General features: G+C 39.3%; 1 protein-coding gene across 2 annotated transcripts; it reads left to right on the top strand.

Annotated features, from left to right (window-relative positions):
• The first annotated feature begins 9,580 nt into the window (after positions 1-9,580).
• LOC103715950 (E3 ubiquitin-protein ligase GW2-like) lies at positions 9,581-20,656 on the top strand. 2 transcript variants are annotated; one of them, XM_008803755.4, is made up of 9 exons: positions 9,581-10,062; positions 10,277-10,798; positions 10,998-11,049; positions 11,157-11,202; positions 11,280-11,361; positions 11,472-11,631; positions 11,769-11,844; positions 16,026-16,092; positions 19,857-20,656. In XM_008803755.4, exons 2-9 carry the CDS (start codon positions 10,607-10,609, stop codon positions 20,409-20,411), a joined length of 1,230 nt encoding a protein of 409 aa, XP_008801977.2. In that variant the 5' UTR covers positions 9,581-10,062; positions 10,277-10,606; the 3' UTR covers positions 20,412-20,656. The 2 variants fall into 2 exon arrangements, with proteins under 2 accessions (XP_008801977.2, XP_088578633.1); XM_088722507.1 differs by having other exon boundaries at positions 9,581-10,798; positions 11,472-11,628; positions 11,739-11,844.
• The last annotated feature ends 224 nt before the right edge of the window (positions 20,657-20,880 follow it).

Raw genomic sequence — 20,880 nt, 5'->3', positions numbered from 1 at the left:
AGGCTGAGTAAAGGCGGCCTGCCAAAAATGCTAAGTACCTAACTTGAGGCCGATCAAGTTTTGTAATCCATGTAGAATAAAACATCACCCAGCAGAAGGATTGCAACGCTATGGGACGTATGCAGTTAGCAAGGAAATAGGACGCGGAAAGTGAGAAGAACAATTGGAACTGAAATACTGAATACTGTGACCAAGCACCACGTGAAGGAGGTCAAGGGTTCAGAACAAATGAAAGTCATACGACCCTTGTCAGATTTAACAGGATTCGGCTTTAACAATCCAAGTATGAGAGCATAGGCCCAAGGAGCATAACTTGGCCATGATCGATCAAGATATATGCAAACATAGGTCGAAGGATGTTAGTTTTATTCTGAAAAAGGATTCGATTTGCGGTATGACATATATGAAGTACATTGAATCGTGGGGTGAACCATTGAAGATCTTGACAACATGATCGGTTACATGATTCAACTGTTATTTTACAGTTATCTTTATATATATAAATAAGTAGATGTACTCTGAATTAAGGATACTTGGACACATTAATGGATCTAGTTTATCTTTAATTAGGTCTACTTTATTTCTTCTTTTCCTTGCTCATAGTTTACTAGTAAAATTCTACCATTAGGAGTAGTAGTAATAGTAAATTATTTTAATTATAGCTCCAATTTTATCTTATCCATCTTTTTTTGGACAGACAGTGACAGTATGAGAGTAGCAAAAGTTTTTAAAGGTCAAAACTTCTGAACCTATGCTATTATCACCATCATTCTTCGATTATCCTATTTTCGACTAATTCAATGTTAGTAGCATGTCCACGCATCTACCATAGTCATGTCGCTAGCTTGCGCAAACAAACCGTCCAAAGAAAGTGGAAGACAGACAGCGACAACTATCAACATAAATAAAAAAATAACTTCCTGGTAGTTAAAAGTGAATTGTATGAATAATGGAATATAACTCTAAGATAAGGCTTTTGCTAATCAAGAAATTATGGCTTTCTTTATTTTTATCTTCTAGTTGCTTGCATTGATCTCAATTATCCATCCTTTGCCTGTGGTTTCTAGTGAAGTGTCGTAGTGCTTGCTGTGCAGTCATCCGATCCTATCGGAAGCTTGTGTTCCCCTCTTCATCCCGTTCCAAGAGCACACAAAGTAAACGACAAAGAATTCTTCGAAGTAGATTGCACCAAGCAATCTAGCGAAAAAAAAAATTGCGTGACCGATGGGCATCGTCAGCATTCTTTTAGGGAATTCCATAGGCAATAGAAGCTCATTCTCGGCGATGATGACTCATCCTCCCTCTTCTCCACCTCCAGATCGATCAAGAAGCCTCAGCTGCTACCAGAGAAACTCTCCGGCATTCGCAGCATGAAGCAGCGGTGCCTGCTGCTGGAGAGGAGGAATGCCGAGCTCGGCTTCCAGATCCTGGCCAAGAAGTTAATTTCAGATCGACGTCTTATATAGATGCTCGATACCAGGCCGCTGCTCCTGAATTCTGGCGATCCCTCTCCTTCTCTCCTCCTCGACCTCACTCTTGGAAGCTTAGTTGTTGGCAGGCTTTCTGCACAAGCCTAACTGTAAAGCTTGGTTAGGCTGATAGCAACTATATATTGATCACTGCTTTCTCCTTCAGTAGTCTGCAATTCTTGCCGCCCCCCTTCTAAATGCCATTCGTATTACCATGCCTTGAGCATGGCCTTCTTCCTTGATAGCCACCAAGTTATCTCCCTCGCTCCACTGCCATGATCCGTCTCCTAGTCCATTATACGTACATGTGAAGAGAACTTTCTCTGTCTCACTATAGTTTATCATCGAATGACCGAGTGAGAGAAATAATTGGAAAAAAGCAAGGCAAGCTGCAAATCTTGGAAGGAGGGAAGAAAAAGCATGCAGCTTATCCACAAATGAAGAGAAGTATGTGGAGAGCCAACGCGCTTTTTAACCTATTGTTTTGGTTACGGCAGTTTTATAGTTTATAAACTATGTATTCATTTGCTTAAGGATGCTTATAACCATTGCAGAAGCTTAAAGGATCTTCAGATCAGTGATAAACATTTAAATAATGCCAAGAGTGCTGCAGCCAAGGCCAGGAAAGCTGATCTTGTAGCTAAAAAGGAGAAGCTGGATAAAAATTTGGCATCCCAGTTGCCAGTCAAGGGCATTGTTGCAAAAGCAGCAGAAAACTTGGTCTTGCAATACACAAAAAGTCCACCAATAGAATGAAAGATGAAGCCGAGTGATAACAAAAAGGCAAACTCGAGCACTTTGCCGCAAAACGTCGGCGGGTTGAACCGCAGCTGCATGGAATTGCAATTATGCAATCCTTCGCCCCTACCGTTATCTTAGCCCATTTTAACCTGTTTTTTAAGAGTGATCTGATCCTTTTGACCTTTTCCAAAACGAGATAAGATATTTTAAGAATCAAATAGATTAGAGAGTAACAACATCACGTTAGCTTGCTTAGTAGAAAGATAGATTTTATGTGGCAAGTGTTCGGTAGTGAACTATATATATATATATATATATATTTCCCTCTACCAAAACAAGAAATGTATATTTTTGAAACATTTAAGTGAAATCTTTAATTACCCCTAAACCTTTAGAGGAAAAATCGGTGTAATTTATTCAAAGGAAAAAATAAGTTTGCATATATAACCTTGAAAACTTTTGTTTTTTTTCCTGTAATTTTTTTGATTTTGTATAGATGCCAACGGACTTTTTTTTTTATTGTTGGTGAATGTCCTTTTCAATCAAAAAGCAAGTTTGCCCTTCTATAGTTCCATTCACTAGTCACTATATATAAATCATACTAAATTTTTTAGAGATATACATGCGAGATCTCGCTTGGTTTGTTCTCCTATGCCTCTCACCCATGTGTCGCAACCTTCCTCCCCTCCTTACACCTCTCCAACTCTCTCTCTCCATTCCCTCGCCTGCTTTGAAGTGCCTAGGTAGGCACTGCAAGGACTTCAGCTCTCGCAAGCTCCTTGTTGTCCGGCATGTTAAGAGCAATGAAGCACAAAAGGATCTACACATCGATCTAGGAAGTGCTTGGTCCCTTTGGCTTCAATGATAGCTTTGGAATGCTCGACACGAAGGCAACTATCCTTGCATGCAAATTTGGTAAGGGTGACCATCGACTCCCTTGACACGATGGCTTCCCTCTCATTCAATAGCCATATTAGCGACCAATAATCCTCATCTCTATTGCCCGGAAGGTCCTCGACATGCATCCAAGTGCTGTGGAGGCAAGGGTTATGCTTAGCGACATGGTCATTCTCCATAAGGGTCATGGAGTAGGAGTGGTGGACGTCGTCGAAGCCCTTATTGAGGAGGATGGCATAGCAGAGGAGGGTTCTAGTCCTCTAGAGGCGATGTGGGGCTTCTAGGAAGGCACAACACCTTTGGCGGCTACGGAGTTGAGTTTCGAGAATTTAGTAAAAGCTATGATGGAATGGGGAGCCCGGGGAGGGAGAGATAGAGGGGGGGAAGGGGAAGAATCGGTAGGGGAAACGAACAAGGGCATTTATGCAAAAAAGTTTTCCAGTGGCATTTGTGCAAAATGAATGGTTACAAGGGAATACATATAAATAAAAAATTTAGGCCTATATACATGCAAAAATCCCAAAAATAATTAAAAAAAAGAAGCAGCATAGAAGCCCCATTATTATTCTCAAAGATTATATGGACTTCAACAGTTCCTTTTGGTTTAGTTTATACATAGGTCAGGAGACGTTTTGAACGCTTATTGTCACAGTTAGCCGGGAAAGTAATTTTGCTTAGCAATTTGCGAATTTCCTACGCTTCTTTTATACAAGGATGAAGATGCAAAAGCTCTAGAATTATATTTACTTCAGTTTGAGCTTTATTTTTAAATTAATATGGGAACATAGAATGCAATTTATATTGAATGGTGAAGCTAGACTTGTATAAAAGTTTATGGTTACAAAGATGTACATAATTTGGTTTAACATTGATGCCGATAAGACTTATCTATTTATACTTACCTTTTGGAGAATAAATTGCTGAAATAAGTAATATATATCATAAACATTATTAACCTCGACGAGAACTTAAATATGTGAGCATGCTAGTTAGGTTGGACATGCTTTTATGAGCTTTTACTTCAACTGCATTTCAAGTTGCAGCTGGTTATAATATGATGATCCATTTAATTGATATATTTATCTTCTAGGCAGAAACAAGAGCTTATAAAAAGAAGTAATTCTACAACCTTCTTTCAACAACATTTGTTTTGTAGTAAAACCTATGTCATGGAATAATTATTAGAAGGTTGATAGGTTGGTAGAGATAATTGTGCTCAAAATTTGATGGCTTAAACTTTTATATCGAACTGGCTAGCTCAAGCTTAGATACCAAAATCTTCTCATAATTAGACTCTAACTTCGCTTCCTTGGCAAAAAGTATCTGGTCGATGGCTAACAATTCTGGTGCACTCTTGAAACGGTAAAGATGCTAGGAGAGCCAGGTCATGGTGGCTCTAGGGTATGCCGAGAAAGCACGACAAATGAACCCAATGGAACAAGGTATTGGATTTGAGTGCAGCTCAAGCATGGTTCTTGAAATAGTAGATTTCTGTAGGGATGCGGTGAAATGAGGCTCTTAAAAAGCGATAGTGGATCATCCTAGAAGGAGACTCAGTGAAGATCATTGAGCGGATTCTATAGGTGGGGCCGAGAGAGGCAGACCACCTGCTTCTAGTCAACATCCGGAGGCTATCAGAAGAGTGTGATACCTTTCAGGCTGTGCATGCCTACCGGAAGGCGAACATAGCTGCAGATTGGGTTGCCTCCTTTACTGCTCACTATTCCAGTGAGATTCTCTGGACTCACCATGTATCTGTCCCCCCACTCCTAGGGTGTATCCTTTCTATGGACTCTTATGACAGTGCTCATATGAGATTAGTGTGACCCGCCAATGTAGCAAAAAAAAAGTGAAAGTGGATTAGATTCAAAAGGAAGTTAAATTGGCTCTTAAACTTTTAAGTGGAACTAGATTCCTACTTCTATATCAAACCATTATCCTGGTTGGACTTTAGCTCCCTATTTCTCTCCAACAACCTCTTGGTCAACCCTAAATTGCAATATATAATGTAAGAGTTATCAGTAATGTCTAACAAGAAGTATCATCATCCTTTGTTACTCTTCTCGGCTGCTTTTATTGCTTAACTAAACTTCAAGATTTGCATTTGTATTCGACTAATTCTTCTACTTGTCTGATCTACCAAATGCCTTGAGCTAGTTTTGATTCATGACAGAGTATTATTATTTTGATCTTACACCTTTGAAATTTTAAGGGGTATATATATGTGCTTTTGGTATGAAAATATGTAGCAACTGCCATTGTCATGCTCTTGCATCTTACGTGCATAATTCATTATCATATTCTATTCCAAAGGTGTATAATTGACTGTCATGAACCATTGCAAGGATTTCTTTTCTCTCCATTTTTTTTCCAAGAAAGTTTTATTCTCTCCATTCGACATAAAATTTAGCCATGATGCGCATTAACACCAATTCTTCCTCATATAATGCATCTGTTTTTGCTTGTGTGCCTCTCTAACCACTTGCGTGACCCAACTTCCATTAGTAGTTATTTGTCACACTTGACGCTTTTCTTTTAAGAGGATAGCGACTGTATAGTGGTACGTGTTTGTGCACGCAAGAGCACCATTATAGCTATGACCTGGACAATTGTGCATAGGCAACTAGTGATTGCTGTGAAGATCTTGAAAAGTTGTTAAGAGAAATTATATTCGGCTTACCTAGTCATGTCGTCTACAGGCTTCGTGCCACCGGAAAAACAAAGAGTGTAAGGGAACAACCGATATTTAGGTTAATACTTAAGAGCCGCGATCCTCTACGGTGCTTATTCTTGCATCAAAGCTTTATATATCTAAATAGCTAACATATTGTCCATCTTGGAGATAAAATCCGAGATAAACATGCATCCATCTATGAGATAAGTTACGTGGTGGCTATTTAGACATAGATAGCTCTTTCCGTGCAAAATAAGCATTAGCATTTGATAGTGAACAGTTTTTATGATACTTGCCATCTTTTTTAAAAAAGAAGAAGATTATTTCAAGGGAAGACAAGGCAAGCCTGATGATCGTGACAATACTTGCTTATCTCATAGGAAAAAACTCCACCAAGCTGACAGATCCTGACAAATACAAAGTTGGCCAAGCAGGCTCAGTTTAATCCCAAGTGGATATATCCATTTCGCTAATAGCTAACATTAATATATATAGCACCTGCACGTTGTGAGCATAGTTGCCAAACTAGGAACCATCCATTTGGTTCTTCAGACGAGTTAGCTTTCAGCTGGAGTTTCTGCTGGCCAAACAATGGGAAGATCAAAGCTGCAAGTTGCTCTGGACAGCGGAGAGTAACATGAGGAAGTTGGTGCGATTTCACGGGAGTTGATTGAATTGCAAACTACACGCGCCGTTACAAGTAACTGTTTGTGTGTTTGACTGATGTAGCTGAGTAGCATTCCTCTAAAATCCCGTACACTTTTAGATTCAGAAACCGTATCAAATTTCCATCTTTCTAGATTTCCACTCTACTGTAAGAATCGTGCCCCCATAAGGTTGCAAGAATGATTACGTGCATCCTTCCCATTACCGATGGAAACTGCAGTCCAAAACTCCATGCTATGTCCAGGTGGTCCAACGAAGTACTGATTTTTCATAAAAATTTGGCTATGGTCGCCAAATGGTTCAGCAGGCATCACTTTTTGGTCAGAAATATTCAAATTTTGGTCTGTGATCAAAAGGACGATTTTTCAAATTATATATATTTACAGAGAACCTAATAGCATTACAGATTGGATGATCTAGTCAATTATTTTAAGATATAATATATTTTAATTTTTTAATATATTTGTACTAAATTTGTATGGATTATTCATTTAAGAAATAAAATCTTCGTTTCCGAGACGTTGGAAGTTAGTAATTACTCGCATATGATCTGATGCAGAAAAAAAAAAGTCACGGTTTCCCGAGACGTTGGAAGTTAATTTTTGTTCGCATCTGATCTGATGCAGGGTCACGGGGAACCAAGATCGCACGAAATCGACAACCAAAAAAGAAATAAAGAAAATAATTGGTCGTATAACCCTGGGTCCCCGATCGCGTCCTCACCGACAAGCGACCGCTCGTGTCCGGTCACTCGCGCCACTGAAACGCGAGAAATTGTACCCCGCACCAGTTGTACCAGCTCCGAGCCAATAAAAAACTCCCACATGACATATTCTGACCACCTCGGCGCCCATCGCTTTAGACGCTCGAAGGAGTCTCGAGCGGGCGGAGCAGCGCGGTCCAAATGGATCTGTACACGAATCCGATGGACAGGGCGGTGGGGAATCCGTAGAAGGCGGGACAGATGCTGGCGGCGAGGGTGGCGTCGAAGCCGAGGATCGGCGACGGCGCGTCGGCGCCATGGCGAATTGGACACCTCCACCCTCTCCGACTAGGCAGGCGGACGAAGACAGCAAGCAAGCCCACCTTCATAGACCAGGACTCCCAAGATCTTGCCCATCCGATTTTGGTCTCTCCTCTATCACCCGCCGCTTCTGCACGCAAGACCTCGTCGAGGAGGCTCAATACCATGGCATCGAGGCCCGCCTCTATTCACCATGGCGGCGTCGTCTCTCCTTAGCTTCGCAGCCGCCCTCGCCGCCGCCACCCGCCCAGCCTCCTACAGCTTCCCACCGCCCTATCCACCGAAGGCGCTGCCGATGACGGCTTCTCCCTTCCCTCTTCCTCCTCCTCCTCCTCGCCGCCGTCGCCTCCTCCTCCTCCTCCGGTGGTTGTGTTTGCGTCACCCTCAGTATTTCTCCGGATCCGCAGTTTTTTTCATTATTATTTGAAGGCAACCTCAGTTGATGTGGCATTTTTTTTTCTTTTTTTGGCTTAGTGTACCGTTGAGCTGGGACATCTGCTGTAGGATATAATTTCTTCTAATATTAACTCCCTGCATTACTTCACCGTCGGCGTGACAGGGTCAGCTTCCTCCAGCGGTCCGAAACGATTGACCAAATCAACGGCCGGGAATCTCAGGAGTCCAAAACCGACGGCCCACCCTATCCCACCGAGAAAACTCCTGCATCTCTCTTTTCTAGGCCTTATTCAACCTTAGTGATCGCATTCGCATGCCTTTCATCCTCAATTATATACCACCGCAAATAAGCCACCTTCATCAAGAATGACATTGCATCGCCTTTATGTGCATGCTTCATGGCCATCGACGTACACTGCCCTCTCCTTCGCCGTCCACAAGACATCCATGATGATGGCAGCCATGTCGCCACCATAGCCTTGACTCCATGACTCGCTAAGTCTGAAATCTCAAGCTCAAACTTCCCTCATGACCTCTCATTCCCCCTGCAGTGGTTCCTCATCTTCCTCCTAGTAACCACCATCTCATCCCACACCAGCTCCAAAACCATCGATCGCTGTCTTCCTCATGACTCCATCTCCCACTTTTGAACGAACAAAAGGGGGTTCATCACCAGGGTAGTGATGGACAAGAGGGCGTTCTCATTGGAGTTGTTGGATTTGTGGTGCTTAGCCATGGTCGGGAAGAACTAGTCGGTATAGGGAACCATAGATGGAGGAGGCAGTGAATCAATGGGATCTCTTTAATTTAGAGGACAGGGGTAATTTTGTCTCTTAAATTACAACTTTCTCACCAAATATTAAAGAAAATGTCTGTGAGCTGATATGTCAAATAAACTTAATCCAATATCCATTTTGCAAATAAGAATAGGTTCAATTGGACTTCCCTTGTTCATAAGACATAAAATATGTCGTTGTATATAATATCAAAAAATATTGGGTTTGAATTGAAAAAAAGAACTTATTAGAAAATCAAAAAAAAAATAAAATGCAAGAGTGAGGAAGATACATAGCACATATCTAATGATGAGAGAGAGAGAGAGAGGGGAGGAATTTTATCCTATGCTTGATATACCAACTTAGCGGTACATCGAGGCAATGACATTTCACCATGTGGATATTATAATCACCTTGGTATAAGACAAAAAGGAAGCAGATTTGATCTAGTGCTCCACCTTCTCTCCCTATTGAATAGAATCCTAATCAAACGCTCCGTTCTCTTCTCCAAGGGAATAAAGACTTTCCACTAAGCACTCCATCTCCCTCTTTTGAATGAACAAAACCCTCCATGAGCATTGCCGCCCGTGTCCCGATCTTAAGGAGAGGAGCTCCACGCAGAAGGAGCGAAGGCTCTCCGTTCGATCTTTTGTAAAATATTCTTTCCTTTTCGAGAACAATCATGAATGATTCTATGGTGGAGTTGAGGTCTGCTTGGATAGAGAACTTGAACATGTTGGTGAAGAAAATGTGGACATAGCCCCACTCCAACCGGCCATCAATAAAGTTACTGTCGGCACATATGGAAAAAGGGTCGAGAGCTCTAACTTTGGATTAGAGGCGATCGTAGGTCATGCTTGAGCACAAAAAATATCAAATTTTAAATAAACTCAACCCTAAGTCCTATAATTAGGTTTAAGGCTTGACCTATGGTTTTACTCTACACGAAGTAGGATTTGGTCTCGATCTGAGATCAAGAATCAGAGAGATTGAAGTAGAGAAAGGGGAGTTTTTTATTTTTATTTTTTTTCCCTCTGCGAGTAGGGTAAGAAAATTGGAGAGGGAGAAAAGTAGGAGAAAATAGGGGATGCCTTCGCCCGCTCCAATAGGGTAAAGATAATAATATTTTCACTTCTCCCTGCTTCAAATGGATAGAGCAAGGGCGGTATATCATCGGTTTGGTGTGTTGTTGAGCTGGAACACCGGACGTGGGATATTACTGTGTGCGTGAGAGGGAGATGGGGAAAAGAAAGGCTGTCCGGTCCTGAGAACAGATAAAGTTCTGCAAATCTCTGTCTCGGCCTCTCTCGCTCACCGTCTCCCAATCATTCCCCGATCTTTCTCGTGCTTCCCAGCACTCCCGTACGGGAGCGTGCACCCACCGGACCTCTGGCTCTCTCCTCCTCCCCCGACTCCAAGGTACCGCCCCCCTTCCCGATCCTTCTCTCTCTATCTGTCAGCGGAAGAGATATTTATGGAGGGGGAGACGGTGGGCTTGTTTCTTGATTCAATGGGCATAAATTTGATCGATTGTTGCGAGGTTTTTGAATGGCTTTGATGGTTATTGATGGCTTGTGAGAAGGGATTTAGGGTTTATTGATATCGGATACTGGTGTTCTTTTATGATTTTCAGATTTTGGGGGCGCTGGTAACGGCGATTCATTTCTTGGGAGCGAGGGGCAGGCATGGAAGAGCTGCATGCTATGATCTAAAGTGGGGATCAAGGTTGGTGGTATCGGATGGTTTGATTCGATTCGTGGAGGTGGAGGGAGGATTGGATAAAGGTGGCTATTAGTGTGATCTGTAGGAAAAATTAGAATATTTGATTTCTTGGTGGGTCTTTGTCGAGCTATACCTCTTATCGAGATGCTGGTTGGAGAAATTGAGGAATAAGGGAGAAAAACAGAGGTCTTTTATAGTTTTCTCCTTCTTCTTTGGATCTCCCTGGTTGTTCGTGAGTTTGATGGGGAATAAGATAGGTAGGAGAAGGCAAGTGGTAGATGAGAAGTACACGAGGCCGCAGGGCCTGTACCAGCACAGGGACATCGATCACAAGAAGCTCAGGAAGCTCATTCTTGACTCCAAGCTGGCGCCATGCTACCCTGGGGACGACGAATGCGCCATGGATCTTGAGGAGTGTCCCATCTGCTTTCTGGTCTGAATCCTTCCCCTGCTCCTTTTCGTTTCTGCCCCCGGGATCACTTACTTTAAAGATTTGTAGTTATACGAATTCTTGATCAAGTTAGCAGTGGATGCCATTTCTTTTTTTCCAGGCATTAAAAGCTAACTTTTGCTGTAGGATTGCATTTGTAATATCGTAATAATGGTTAATATTATCTTTTTAATGTTTACAGTATTATCCGAGTCTCAATCGTTCGAGGTGTTGCATGAAAGGCATCTGCACAGGTACTGTCCACGTGGCAATCCAACTTTGATGTCCTAGTACTACTTTTAAAGATTATTTTGTCGTACTTAATTTTTCACCTTGAGTTGGATTTGGACGCTATTTGCAGAGTGTTTTCTTCAGATGAAGGCACCTCATTCTATTCGGCCTACACAGTATCCTTCATCTCTTGTTATGATTTCTTAGTCTGCTAGTAGAAATTGTGAAAAAGGATTATCCCTTAACTAATAAGGTGCCCCTTTTGTAAAACTTCAAACTATGCTGTGGAATATCGGGGGATGAAAACAAAAGAGGAAAAGGGCATGGAACAATTGGTAAGTTTTGTACAATTATTCACTGGTCTCCTTTCTTCATTGGCATGAATGTACTGTTGCTGTTGTTGCTGAGACTGGACTGAATCATTTGGATTTCTGTTTTGGTGCAGGAAGAACAGCGGGTAATAGAAGCACAAATAAGGATGCGGCAGCAAGAGATTCAGGATGAAGCAGAAAGAATGAAGAAGAGAAAGGATGTAAGTTCGTCAAGTGGAATAATGACTCCAGCAGAAGTGGAATATCAGGATTTATGTAGTACCTCACTTTCAGGTCTTCATTGCATTATGCACCTGGCTTGAGTTATCCTTTATTTGTTCTTCTTTTGTTTAGTTACCTGTAAATGTATATAATTAGTTGATGCTGTATGAATTACTCTACTGTGCCATCCTTTGCACGCACAACACTAGGCAATGAGTCTGTTTCATCTCAAGCCTCATGTTCTTCACCAGAAAGCACAAGGCCTTCACACTCGAGGCAGAATCGGTATGATATGATGCAATTTCATTCTTGTTTTGAATTTTCTATAATTTATAGTATTGTTTGGTTGATCGTCTAGTTAGTACTGTCATTTAATCAACATATGGTTTCACTATTGTCTGATTCTTGAAGAGGTGATGGGACCATTACATTATAACAATGATGATTCTTCTAATTTTGCATTTCACTTTTTGGCATATATGTTTTGGTATCTGACAATTACTTATTCTAAACAACCATCTAGTATTGATTTTGCTATTGCAAATGGAAACCACTTACTTACTGTCATGTCAAATTTTCTTTATATTTGCTGCCTTAAAGATGAAGACTTCTGTATGTCAAAACTTGGCTCCTTTCCTTGTAGTCTAGATGTTGACTCTGCATGTCTAGATGTCTTGAACAATTCCTCTCCACTTTATGGCTTAAAATGGTAATGGTGTAACCAATTCTCGGCGTCTCTTATTACAAACTGGTCTTCTTAGACTATTGAGGGCCCACCTTTTGCCCAGATTTCCACTTTCTAGGATTTGATAGGGACTCATAGAGGCTGAACTGCTGAAGTGGATTTTTTATTATATAATTTTTCAGAGTTGAACAAATCATATTTTAATTCATCAGCAGATGTCATATTGATGTAGGCTGCTTGCTTGTGAAGTTAGGATCGACAGATGCATGACAAATCCATATAAATTCGTGAAAGAAGTTAATATAGTCTTCATCCAAATCCCTTATGGAAATATAATAGAACAGAAATCCATAGGACAAAGATACAGATTACAAGAGAGAGTAAAACATGAATAACTTTCCTTCAAAATGAAGTGGCCACCTTGGACTAGTAATAACACGGAACTGGATGTTCTACCGAGATCTTTCAATGAATCTTCACTTATTTTGAGAGGAAAAAAAACTTAATCCATATTTCCAACCAAATTGCATATGAAATTATCTTGTGCCCAAACAAGCCTTCTTGTCACTGGTGTTTTTTGAACCAAATTCTTGAGCTAGCTATTTATGATTTTCTAGAAGAAACTCAAGTCAATCATTTTTTTATTTTTAAAAAACTGAATTCTTTTATTGTAATCAAGGTTTATTTAGTTCTTAAAATCAGAGAATAAAGAGTCTAATTGTCTAAAGAATAGGACTCTCCAAGTTTCCTTATGGAGTATCTGGAAAGTGGGGATGCACTATGCACCTTCAAGCTCATGCAGTCATGCTTTAACTATTACCCAGTTTCAGATATGGATAACGTTAATTCTCGATGAGCCTCAAAAACAAGAAAGCTAGTGCAAACTGCCAAAATAAACTATCAAGCAAAAGTTAGCTCTGTTATGCCCACTTATTGGCCTTAACATCATAATCTTTTGTTGACATGCTATACTTATGTTTCATCATGATCTTCAAAATATTATTGTCCTCCAATTTTTTAAATGCACATGCTCAACAACCCCCGGTATCCGGAATCACTTAATGGAACTGCCCCCTAAATATTGTCCCTGCCCACAAACAAACTAAGCAACTGAGCCCCTTTTCTATCTTCCATTTCTCTCACTCTGCTCAAGAAATTATTTTGTATACTTGGAGCTTGTCTGCAATGACAGTGAACAGGTAGGTTAGATAGAGCAGTTATAGCCAGCATATGGCTATTTTACTAGGATGTGTTCTATATCCGCTGGCTAATCTTTCATTGCTCCCTCTGAAGATCTTTGTGAAATTGAATCCTGTCATGTGCATCGAGCTATACTAACATTAGGTTGTTTCAAATGAGCTGTAGCTAACAAATTAATCATGCAAGACGACAATTTGTGCCCCAAGTGAAGTCCATTGTTGTTCGTTGTGGCTCTGTTGAGATTAGCTGTAAGTCTTGCTGCTGACAAAGTGAAAGGAAGTTTCAGTTACTAAATTATCCAATCACATATGCGCATATTTTAGGATGGACATCTTCTATCATAGCATTCTTAGGAAATAGAAACGATTCAATTATTCAAATTGGTTGTAGGGTTGTTTCTTTTCTGGAGCCCTAAGACTTGCATTCCTAGCTGAATAATGGATTATTAAGTAATTAATAATCTCCCTCTCTTATGAGAGTCTGTAGTTTACTACTACCTGCTTGTTGCTGAGGCTTTATCATTTCACGTCTTTAGTGGGTAAACCTCCAGCAGGTGCTCGATTCAAGAAGAAGTGAAATGTCAAATTCTTGTTTGAGTTCTTTCGTACTCCTTTATGTTTCTTAATTTCAAAATAAATCTCTGTGCTGTTTTTAACTGCAGTAGTTTGAGGTTTTTTTTGAATGCTCTCTACATCTCAGAAACCTTTTTGTGGAGGTGTTTTTGAAATAGTGACCTGTTAGCTTGTGGTCCCATTCTTGAACCACGTTCAAATTCCTTGGTATGGTGAAGCACTATGATATCATCATTGTGTTGATCCCCATTCAATCTTGTTTTTGCTATTTATTTTGCTGCATTGTCCCTTGCTCCCTTGGCTACCAGCATGCTTCCATTTCCACTAGAAATTACTTTCTGGGCTACAAGTTTATTATAAATGAGGGTTGTGATTTTAAACATCAAGAATAGATGCACATGGAAGTTTGCCATACACGGATTTTAGATAAACCGGTCAGCTTGCATAAATATCTCACAGACCTGGGAAGTTGATTAAAGTGGAAGTTCTATTGGACCAAACTTCTTCGACAGCTCCTTTCCAACTTTTTCTGTTTACCTCCATGCTTGCTAGGCCTTCTATACTCATGCGCCATTCTGATGAGGTCTGAGATTTGTCATCATAATCCAACCAGGTCTTATTAAATAAAATGTGCAATATTCTTTCATATACATATGATTTCCTATGAAGAAATGGTAATGGCTTGTCCATTTCAGCTGAATATATATTTTTGATATGAAAGTTCTAGCTGATCATACTAGATTACAGTGGAGAGCCAATTAGTTTGTTGCAATATAGTCATTGGTTTATTAATAATAACAGCAAATAAATAAAAACCAGGAACATGCCAAGAAGGACTATATAAGCTAACTCCATTTACAAGCGGTTATACTTTGGTGCTGGAAGAGTGAAAACACCTATAATTTGACAATTGTTCATTTGGTTCATGTCGGTGTTTCTTACAAGCTACAATTTTGCGGTGGGCAGAAGAGTGACAGCTTAGCCATATAGTAATAGTTGTTTGATAGATTACATGTCATGATTAGATTAATCCCAGACTACATCAGCCATTGTTCGTTTCTAGATAACATTTCATGTTCTTGATGCAAACATAATGTCCTTTAGGTGCTTCCTTTATAAAATTTGTATGCTTAGTTCCATGAAACTTGTTTTTCACTCTCTGGCTTCCCCTGAGAAACTTTCTCAAGAGTCTCAAGCTGTTCCTTCTGGAAAGAATCCATTTTCCCAGTAAATGGAAAAACAGAATTTCCATTATATGCAATTGGAATTTATGACCAATCTTAATATCCTGAATGGCTGGTTCTTACAATTAAGAGACTTGGTATGTGATATTTAACATATTGCAACAGCCCATTATCAAGGTAAATGTAATTGTTAAAATGTGTTTTATTGCATTGCATGGTTGACACAATGAATGAGAAGGGGACCATTGAAGCCCTACTTGTTTCTGCCTTATTGTGCTACTGGTTTTTATGCTTTTAATGATTTATATTGGAGTTAATTGTGTTGTAACTTGCATGTATTTCTAGAGTCACCCATTTTATTTATACTTCCCATATTATTTTGGCACCCATTTTTAATTCTGGTTGACCACGGCTGTGTCACTTATATTAACATTAGCCACTTTTTGGTTACTTAGAAATTAACTGCAGCTTAAGTGTCTGTTGTCTATAGAGTTCTTATAATGTATCTTGAACCTGCCAACTGTCTCTTGCTGTTTCTGGTGTGGATTAGAGTCATTATTCACTTTTGTTGTTCCGTGCTCTCATGGAAAAGATCTTTGTATGCATGCCCTTGCATTCTGTAGATTTCTGGTTAGTTTCAGCTATTTTGTTGGTGCGGTGTATTACACCTCAGTCAATAGTTATAATAGAAAGCTATCTATGTCTTTCAATAGTTCTTTTACTTTTGGTGGCTGCGCACTTCTTATCATATGGCCTAATGATTCTAGGCATATTCTGAACTTTTATCCTTCTTAAGTTAATTTAAGAACTTCAAAAAAAATGCAGGGATGACAATTTTGACCTGGAGCTTGAGGACATGATGGTTATGGAGGCAATTTGGCTTTCTATTCAGGTGATGTAATGTAATATACATATATATATTACATTTTTCCTAGGAACTTTGAGCTATTGATAATATCATAATACAGCAATGTATTTTCCGAACCAAAGAAGAATTCTCAATTTTAAATTGGTGTCATTTTTTTATCCTACCATGCTAACAAAATTAATGTGTTACATAATTTTTAAGTTCCCAATTCTGCGGCCTACATGTGAAGTGCTTACGGATCATGTATTGATGATATTGCTTGATGGTAATGATGCTATTGTTTGCTATTGCTTTTCCCATCATTATTTGTTCATAAATAGTTATTTGCTGTATTGGTGATATTACACCTGTTGATTTTTCTCTTTCTCTCTTTTATTTTCTTTTTAAAATCCTTTTATGATTACATTCTTTTGAAAACTTTTGGTGAAATGTTAAATCTTCCCCCTAGCTGAGGAGAGATGCTTTGTATCACTCTTTGGTTGCGAAGTATCCTATTTTTTTTATGCTGCATTAGTGATTGTCTGAGGATAAATCAGAATTACCATGGATACTGAATTAAACTTTGGTGGAAATAAATGGAAAAATGATATTGTCACTTTTCGTAAAGCATTGGTAAGTAGTGTTGAAATTTTTTTAGTTATTTATCAGTGCCTTGATATGCCTATTCATGTTATTGGACTGCAAAGTTTTGTCATATGCTATAGATGGTTTGATTTTACATAGACGGTCTTCTTTGGCATGATTGTCTAAGTCATTTACGAACCAAGTTTTCTATGCTTGTAAAATTATTGAAATATTAGAAACAACTCTATTTATTTTCTGAATCAAAGCATCATATCAATAATTCACATGGGATTCCCATGTCAAAATCCATCTTTTGAACCTTCAAAGAAGCCTGGTTTGTCATATCTCTGTATTCTTATCATTTCCATGTGAATGCCTGGATTAATTGACTGATATTATGAAAAAAATTACGAGTAAAACTTAATGCAATTTTTGCCATGTAACTTGTGTGGATAATAGTTTATATTAACTCATTGCTTGTCACAACTTTATTAAGCAATATCATATTTTGCATTTTAGATGGTAATTACATTGTGCAGGATAAATGCTTTGAAGTACACTTGTATCTTTTCCCATCATTTTTGTCAATTTAATATTCTGTTTACTGCCCTTATGGGTTTGTTTTGCTCTAGAAATAATCTGAAGGATCATCTCAACTACATGTTGCAAACTGAAATGGATATCTAAAAATTTTTGTTTAGATCTGATTATCATTTCAGATTTGATGAAGGGAAACCTCTACGCGATGAACATGATCTAGGACAACCAAATCTGCAAGCTGCAATTGATAAAAAAAAAAAAAAGAAAAAAAGTAGGGGGCGGGGTTGGGGAAGAGGGAAGGGAGGGATAGGGAAGAAGGGAACCAGAATTTTGAATATTTTAAATGTGTTAAGGATGGCCTTTTCCCTCCATCCATGGGCCATAATAACCTAATCCATTATAAAGCTGGACTTCATCTGAATCCGAATTTTGAACTTACCTTTAACCAGTTTTATGAGCAGAGAATTAGACAAAATATGACACAACCATCTATTATTTCTTTCTAGCACTTTCAAGCCATCATAATTTTTTCAGAAGAAGCTCGTTCAGTGCATCTAGGACATCTAAAAATTGTGTCTTATCAAGGTCCCTACTAAGTGATATATATAACTTATCTAAATCTGATCCTAAGCTACTAACCCAATATAGCATCAGTTCTAGACGGTCGCTCTATTTCTTGCACGTAACCATATAGATATCATTTGATCATGTTTCTGTTGGTAAGCAGTTATAACTAGGCATCTGGTTTTCTATTAGGATACATATTCATCAAACGTATAGCTTGCCGCTCTATGTATTTGAAGATTTGAGGTACAGTTTTAAGCTTTTGAGTTGCCTAAACTGTTTCAGGGCTTGACAAATGCCTATTTGTGACCAAGAAGGAGAGTCTGTGAATTGTGAATCAGTAATGTGCTCAAGATTGTCTCTATGTTCCAAAACCTTAGGTATTTAGGCTACATAATTGGTTGGATGGTTTGAATTCAACTTGTCTTTAATAGTAGGCAGGAAACCAGACGTAGGGAGGGATGATGATGGATCTGGAAAAGGAACTTTGGAAATGTTTACTATGTAACCTTTGATGCTAAGCTAATTGTGCTCCATTTCATGGTCATTCGAATACATGAAATTATGTCTATTGCATAATCCAATTATATTTATATATTTCATTGCTGATAATCCAAATCCATATATTATGTTACACAGTTCTTAAAAACAACCAGTTTGAGAGTTTCACATCTAATCCTCTCCAAGGTAGAGAAGCTGAGATCTAATAGGCTATTGTTATCTGAAATATGAAATATAAGGAGGGCCTTCAAACTTCCACCTAAGATCTCTCGGATAAGGGTTGATAACTGCGTTTTATAGTGATTCTTAGATATTACCTCCCGGTTTGTAGGAAGGCTGGGTCTTCACAAGTACATAATTGGTTTTTAAAGGGCATTTTTTTTTATTATGTATATAATCTTGAAGTAGCTTCGAAGGAGTCAAGTGACCAGAAGATTTAAATTAGCAGAAACAGGTTCAGATGTGAGTTTGAATCTCAATTTCTTAGCACCTTGAAGCTTCCTTTCTGCTGTTAGGTCAAAATATCCGTTCTGATCTCAGACCTGTTTATCAGTAGATAGCTGATATACAAGCAATGCAAAGAAAGAGAAGACAGCATAAGTTGGAAAATAATTAAGAGAAGAAGAAAGAGAAAATCAGTAGTAGTAGTGGAGGCAGAAAAAGAGGCCTATGGCCAGTTCTATTAAAAAAATAAAATTCATGTACCAACTTTTAGCCACCTTTAAACCTGCACTTAGTTTGTCCGATATGGCACTGTAAAATTAAATAATGATTTATTGGATCCTTTTTTGTTGTTTGAATTCTCCATCGGATGATTTCACTATCATTTTTATAAATTACAAACTGTTGGCGGTTTTTGTTTATCTCTTTCTCATAGACTAGCAGGAAATGCTCCCTCCATCCCCATAGCATTAAGTTGGTCAGTTTACAGGTATTTTCATAAGATCTCACCTTATCATTACCTCTTTTTTTTTAATAAAAGAAATTGCTGCCACTGAGGACACAAAATTCGAGAGTTGTTATCCTGGATCCTTGGAATGATAGGCACCAAGTCATCAGGGATGCTTGCCTCCAGCTATCACTTGGCTAAACTTATTAGCTCAAACTTGTTTAGTTTTAGCACTAAAAATGATGATGCCTCCACTGACTGAAGTACTTGGAATTGTGCCTGCCATAATCTAACTGTACTAACGAACCTTTGAGTCACCTGCATTTTTAGATGCAGGATTGCATCAGCTGATAATAGTTAAAAAAGTTTGAATGCACTTCAAAGTTTTTGCAGTTTACCTGCTTATTCAATTGCACTGACCCTTCATTAGCTAGATCATCTTGATGAAGCTTCACAGCATTGGGTGAAATTAGGCATTCAGACTTGGCCTCATGGAAATATCAGGCATAATTGAACATATGCCTCGTTTCTTGCTATGGTTTATTCATCTGGAACATCATGGGTATTGCCTCCATAGTAAAATATGTCATGACATGATGGAGTACTTTTGTTTCAAATGCATCCAAGCTAAGAAAAATAATGCTGTCGTAGTGATGAAAGTTGTGCTCTGGTGTCTCTTCTAGATCTCCAATCAGTCTTTTTATCTGATTTAATATTTATTTTTGAATAGGAGCAAGGAGCTCCAGGAAATCCAACTTGTGGTAGCAACGTTTTGCCCGAACCATCTGTAGAAGAATGCTACAACTCCCTTGCTGTACCTCCTATAGAAGTGTCTCCTGGTGGGCTGGCCTGTGCAGTTGCATCCCTAGCTGAGCATCAGCACATGAATGGAGACTCTGCTGCCAGCATGGCTGGCAGTGGTGCTTTGGCTTTTGACATGGTTCGACAGTCGAGCAGCTTGCCTGTTGGGATGACAAGGGTAATAGGAAAAAATCCTCCAGGGTTCTGGAATGAGGTTTCACCCGACAGTGGGAGAGAAGTACCAAGGGAGGAGGGTGAGTGTTCAACCGATCATTGGTCTGAGGTGACAGAGGCAGGGACCAGCTATGCCGGCTCTGATGTCATGGTAGATGCTGGGGCTGCTGCAGCATCATTCCCAGGTGTTAACATGGCTGCAAACCACCTTCTTCCAGAGAGCTTTGAAGAGCAAATGATGTTGGCGACGGCTGTTTCGCTTGCGGAGGCTCGAGCAAGGACAAATGCACAAGGGCTGACCTGGCTCTGATGATTGATTGCTTGGTTGCAAGAATCTGTATCTGTTTGGTTCCTAGTGTTCTTCTCGTTTCCCTTCTTCCACGTATAGTTGCTGCTTCTTTAGCTCTTTTATTGTTGGTTGGTTTCTTATTTACATACGTCAAAAGGAAAAGAAGAAAGAAAATATGGAAGTGACATTTGTATGGATGGTAGGAAAGAAAGCAGATATAGATAAAAGGATAATAGAATGTGCAATAATTTGATCTCTTCTTTGAACTTTGAAACTTAAGGTTACCTTTTGTTGAGCTGGAATGGTCTCAGATTTAGGCTGCAACGCTGCATCAGTCTGGAACATCCGTTGAAGCTGTCCTTCTAACCGACTACCATCCTGCTAGTGTGGTTATCACAGAACTGCCCCTTAGCTCCTCCTCAACTACCATCATGCTTGGTGGTTTGTTCTTTTCCTGTCATGAAAAGAATCAAGTCTTCTCAAATATTAA

Source organism: Phoenix dactylifera, chromosome 5 (assembly GCF_051530095.1).
Source record: "Phoenix dactylifera cultivar Ajwa chromosome 5, Ajwa_hap1_PhDact_Kaust_v1.1, whole genome shotgun sequence".
Classification (NCBI taxonomy): Eukaryota; Viridiplantae; Streptophyta; class Magnoliopsida; order Arecales; family Arecaceae; genus Phoenix; species Phoenix dactylifera.
Note: the sequence above shows the minus strand (reverse complement) of the source record. Positions and strands in the feature narration are given on the sequence as shown.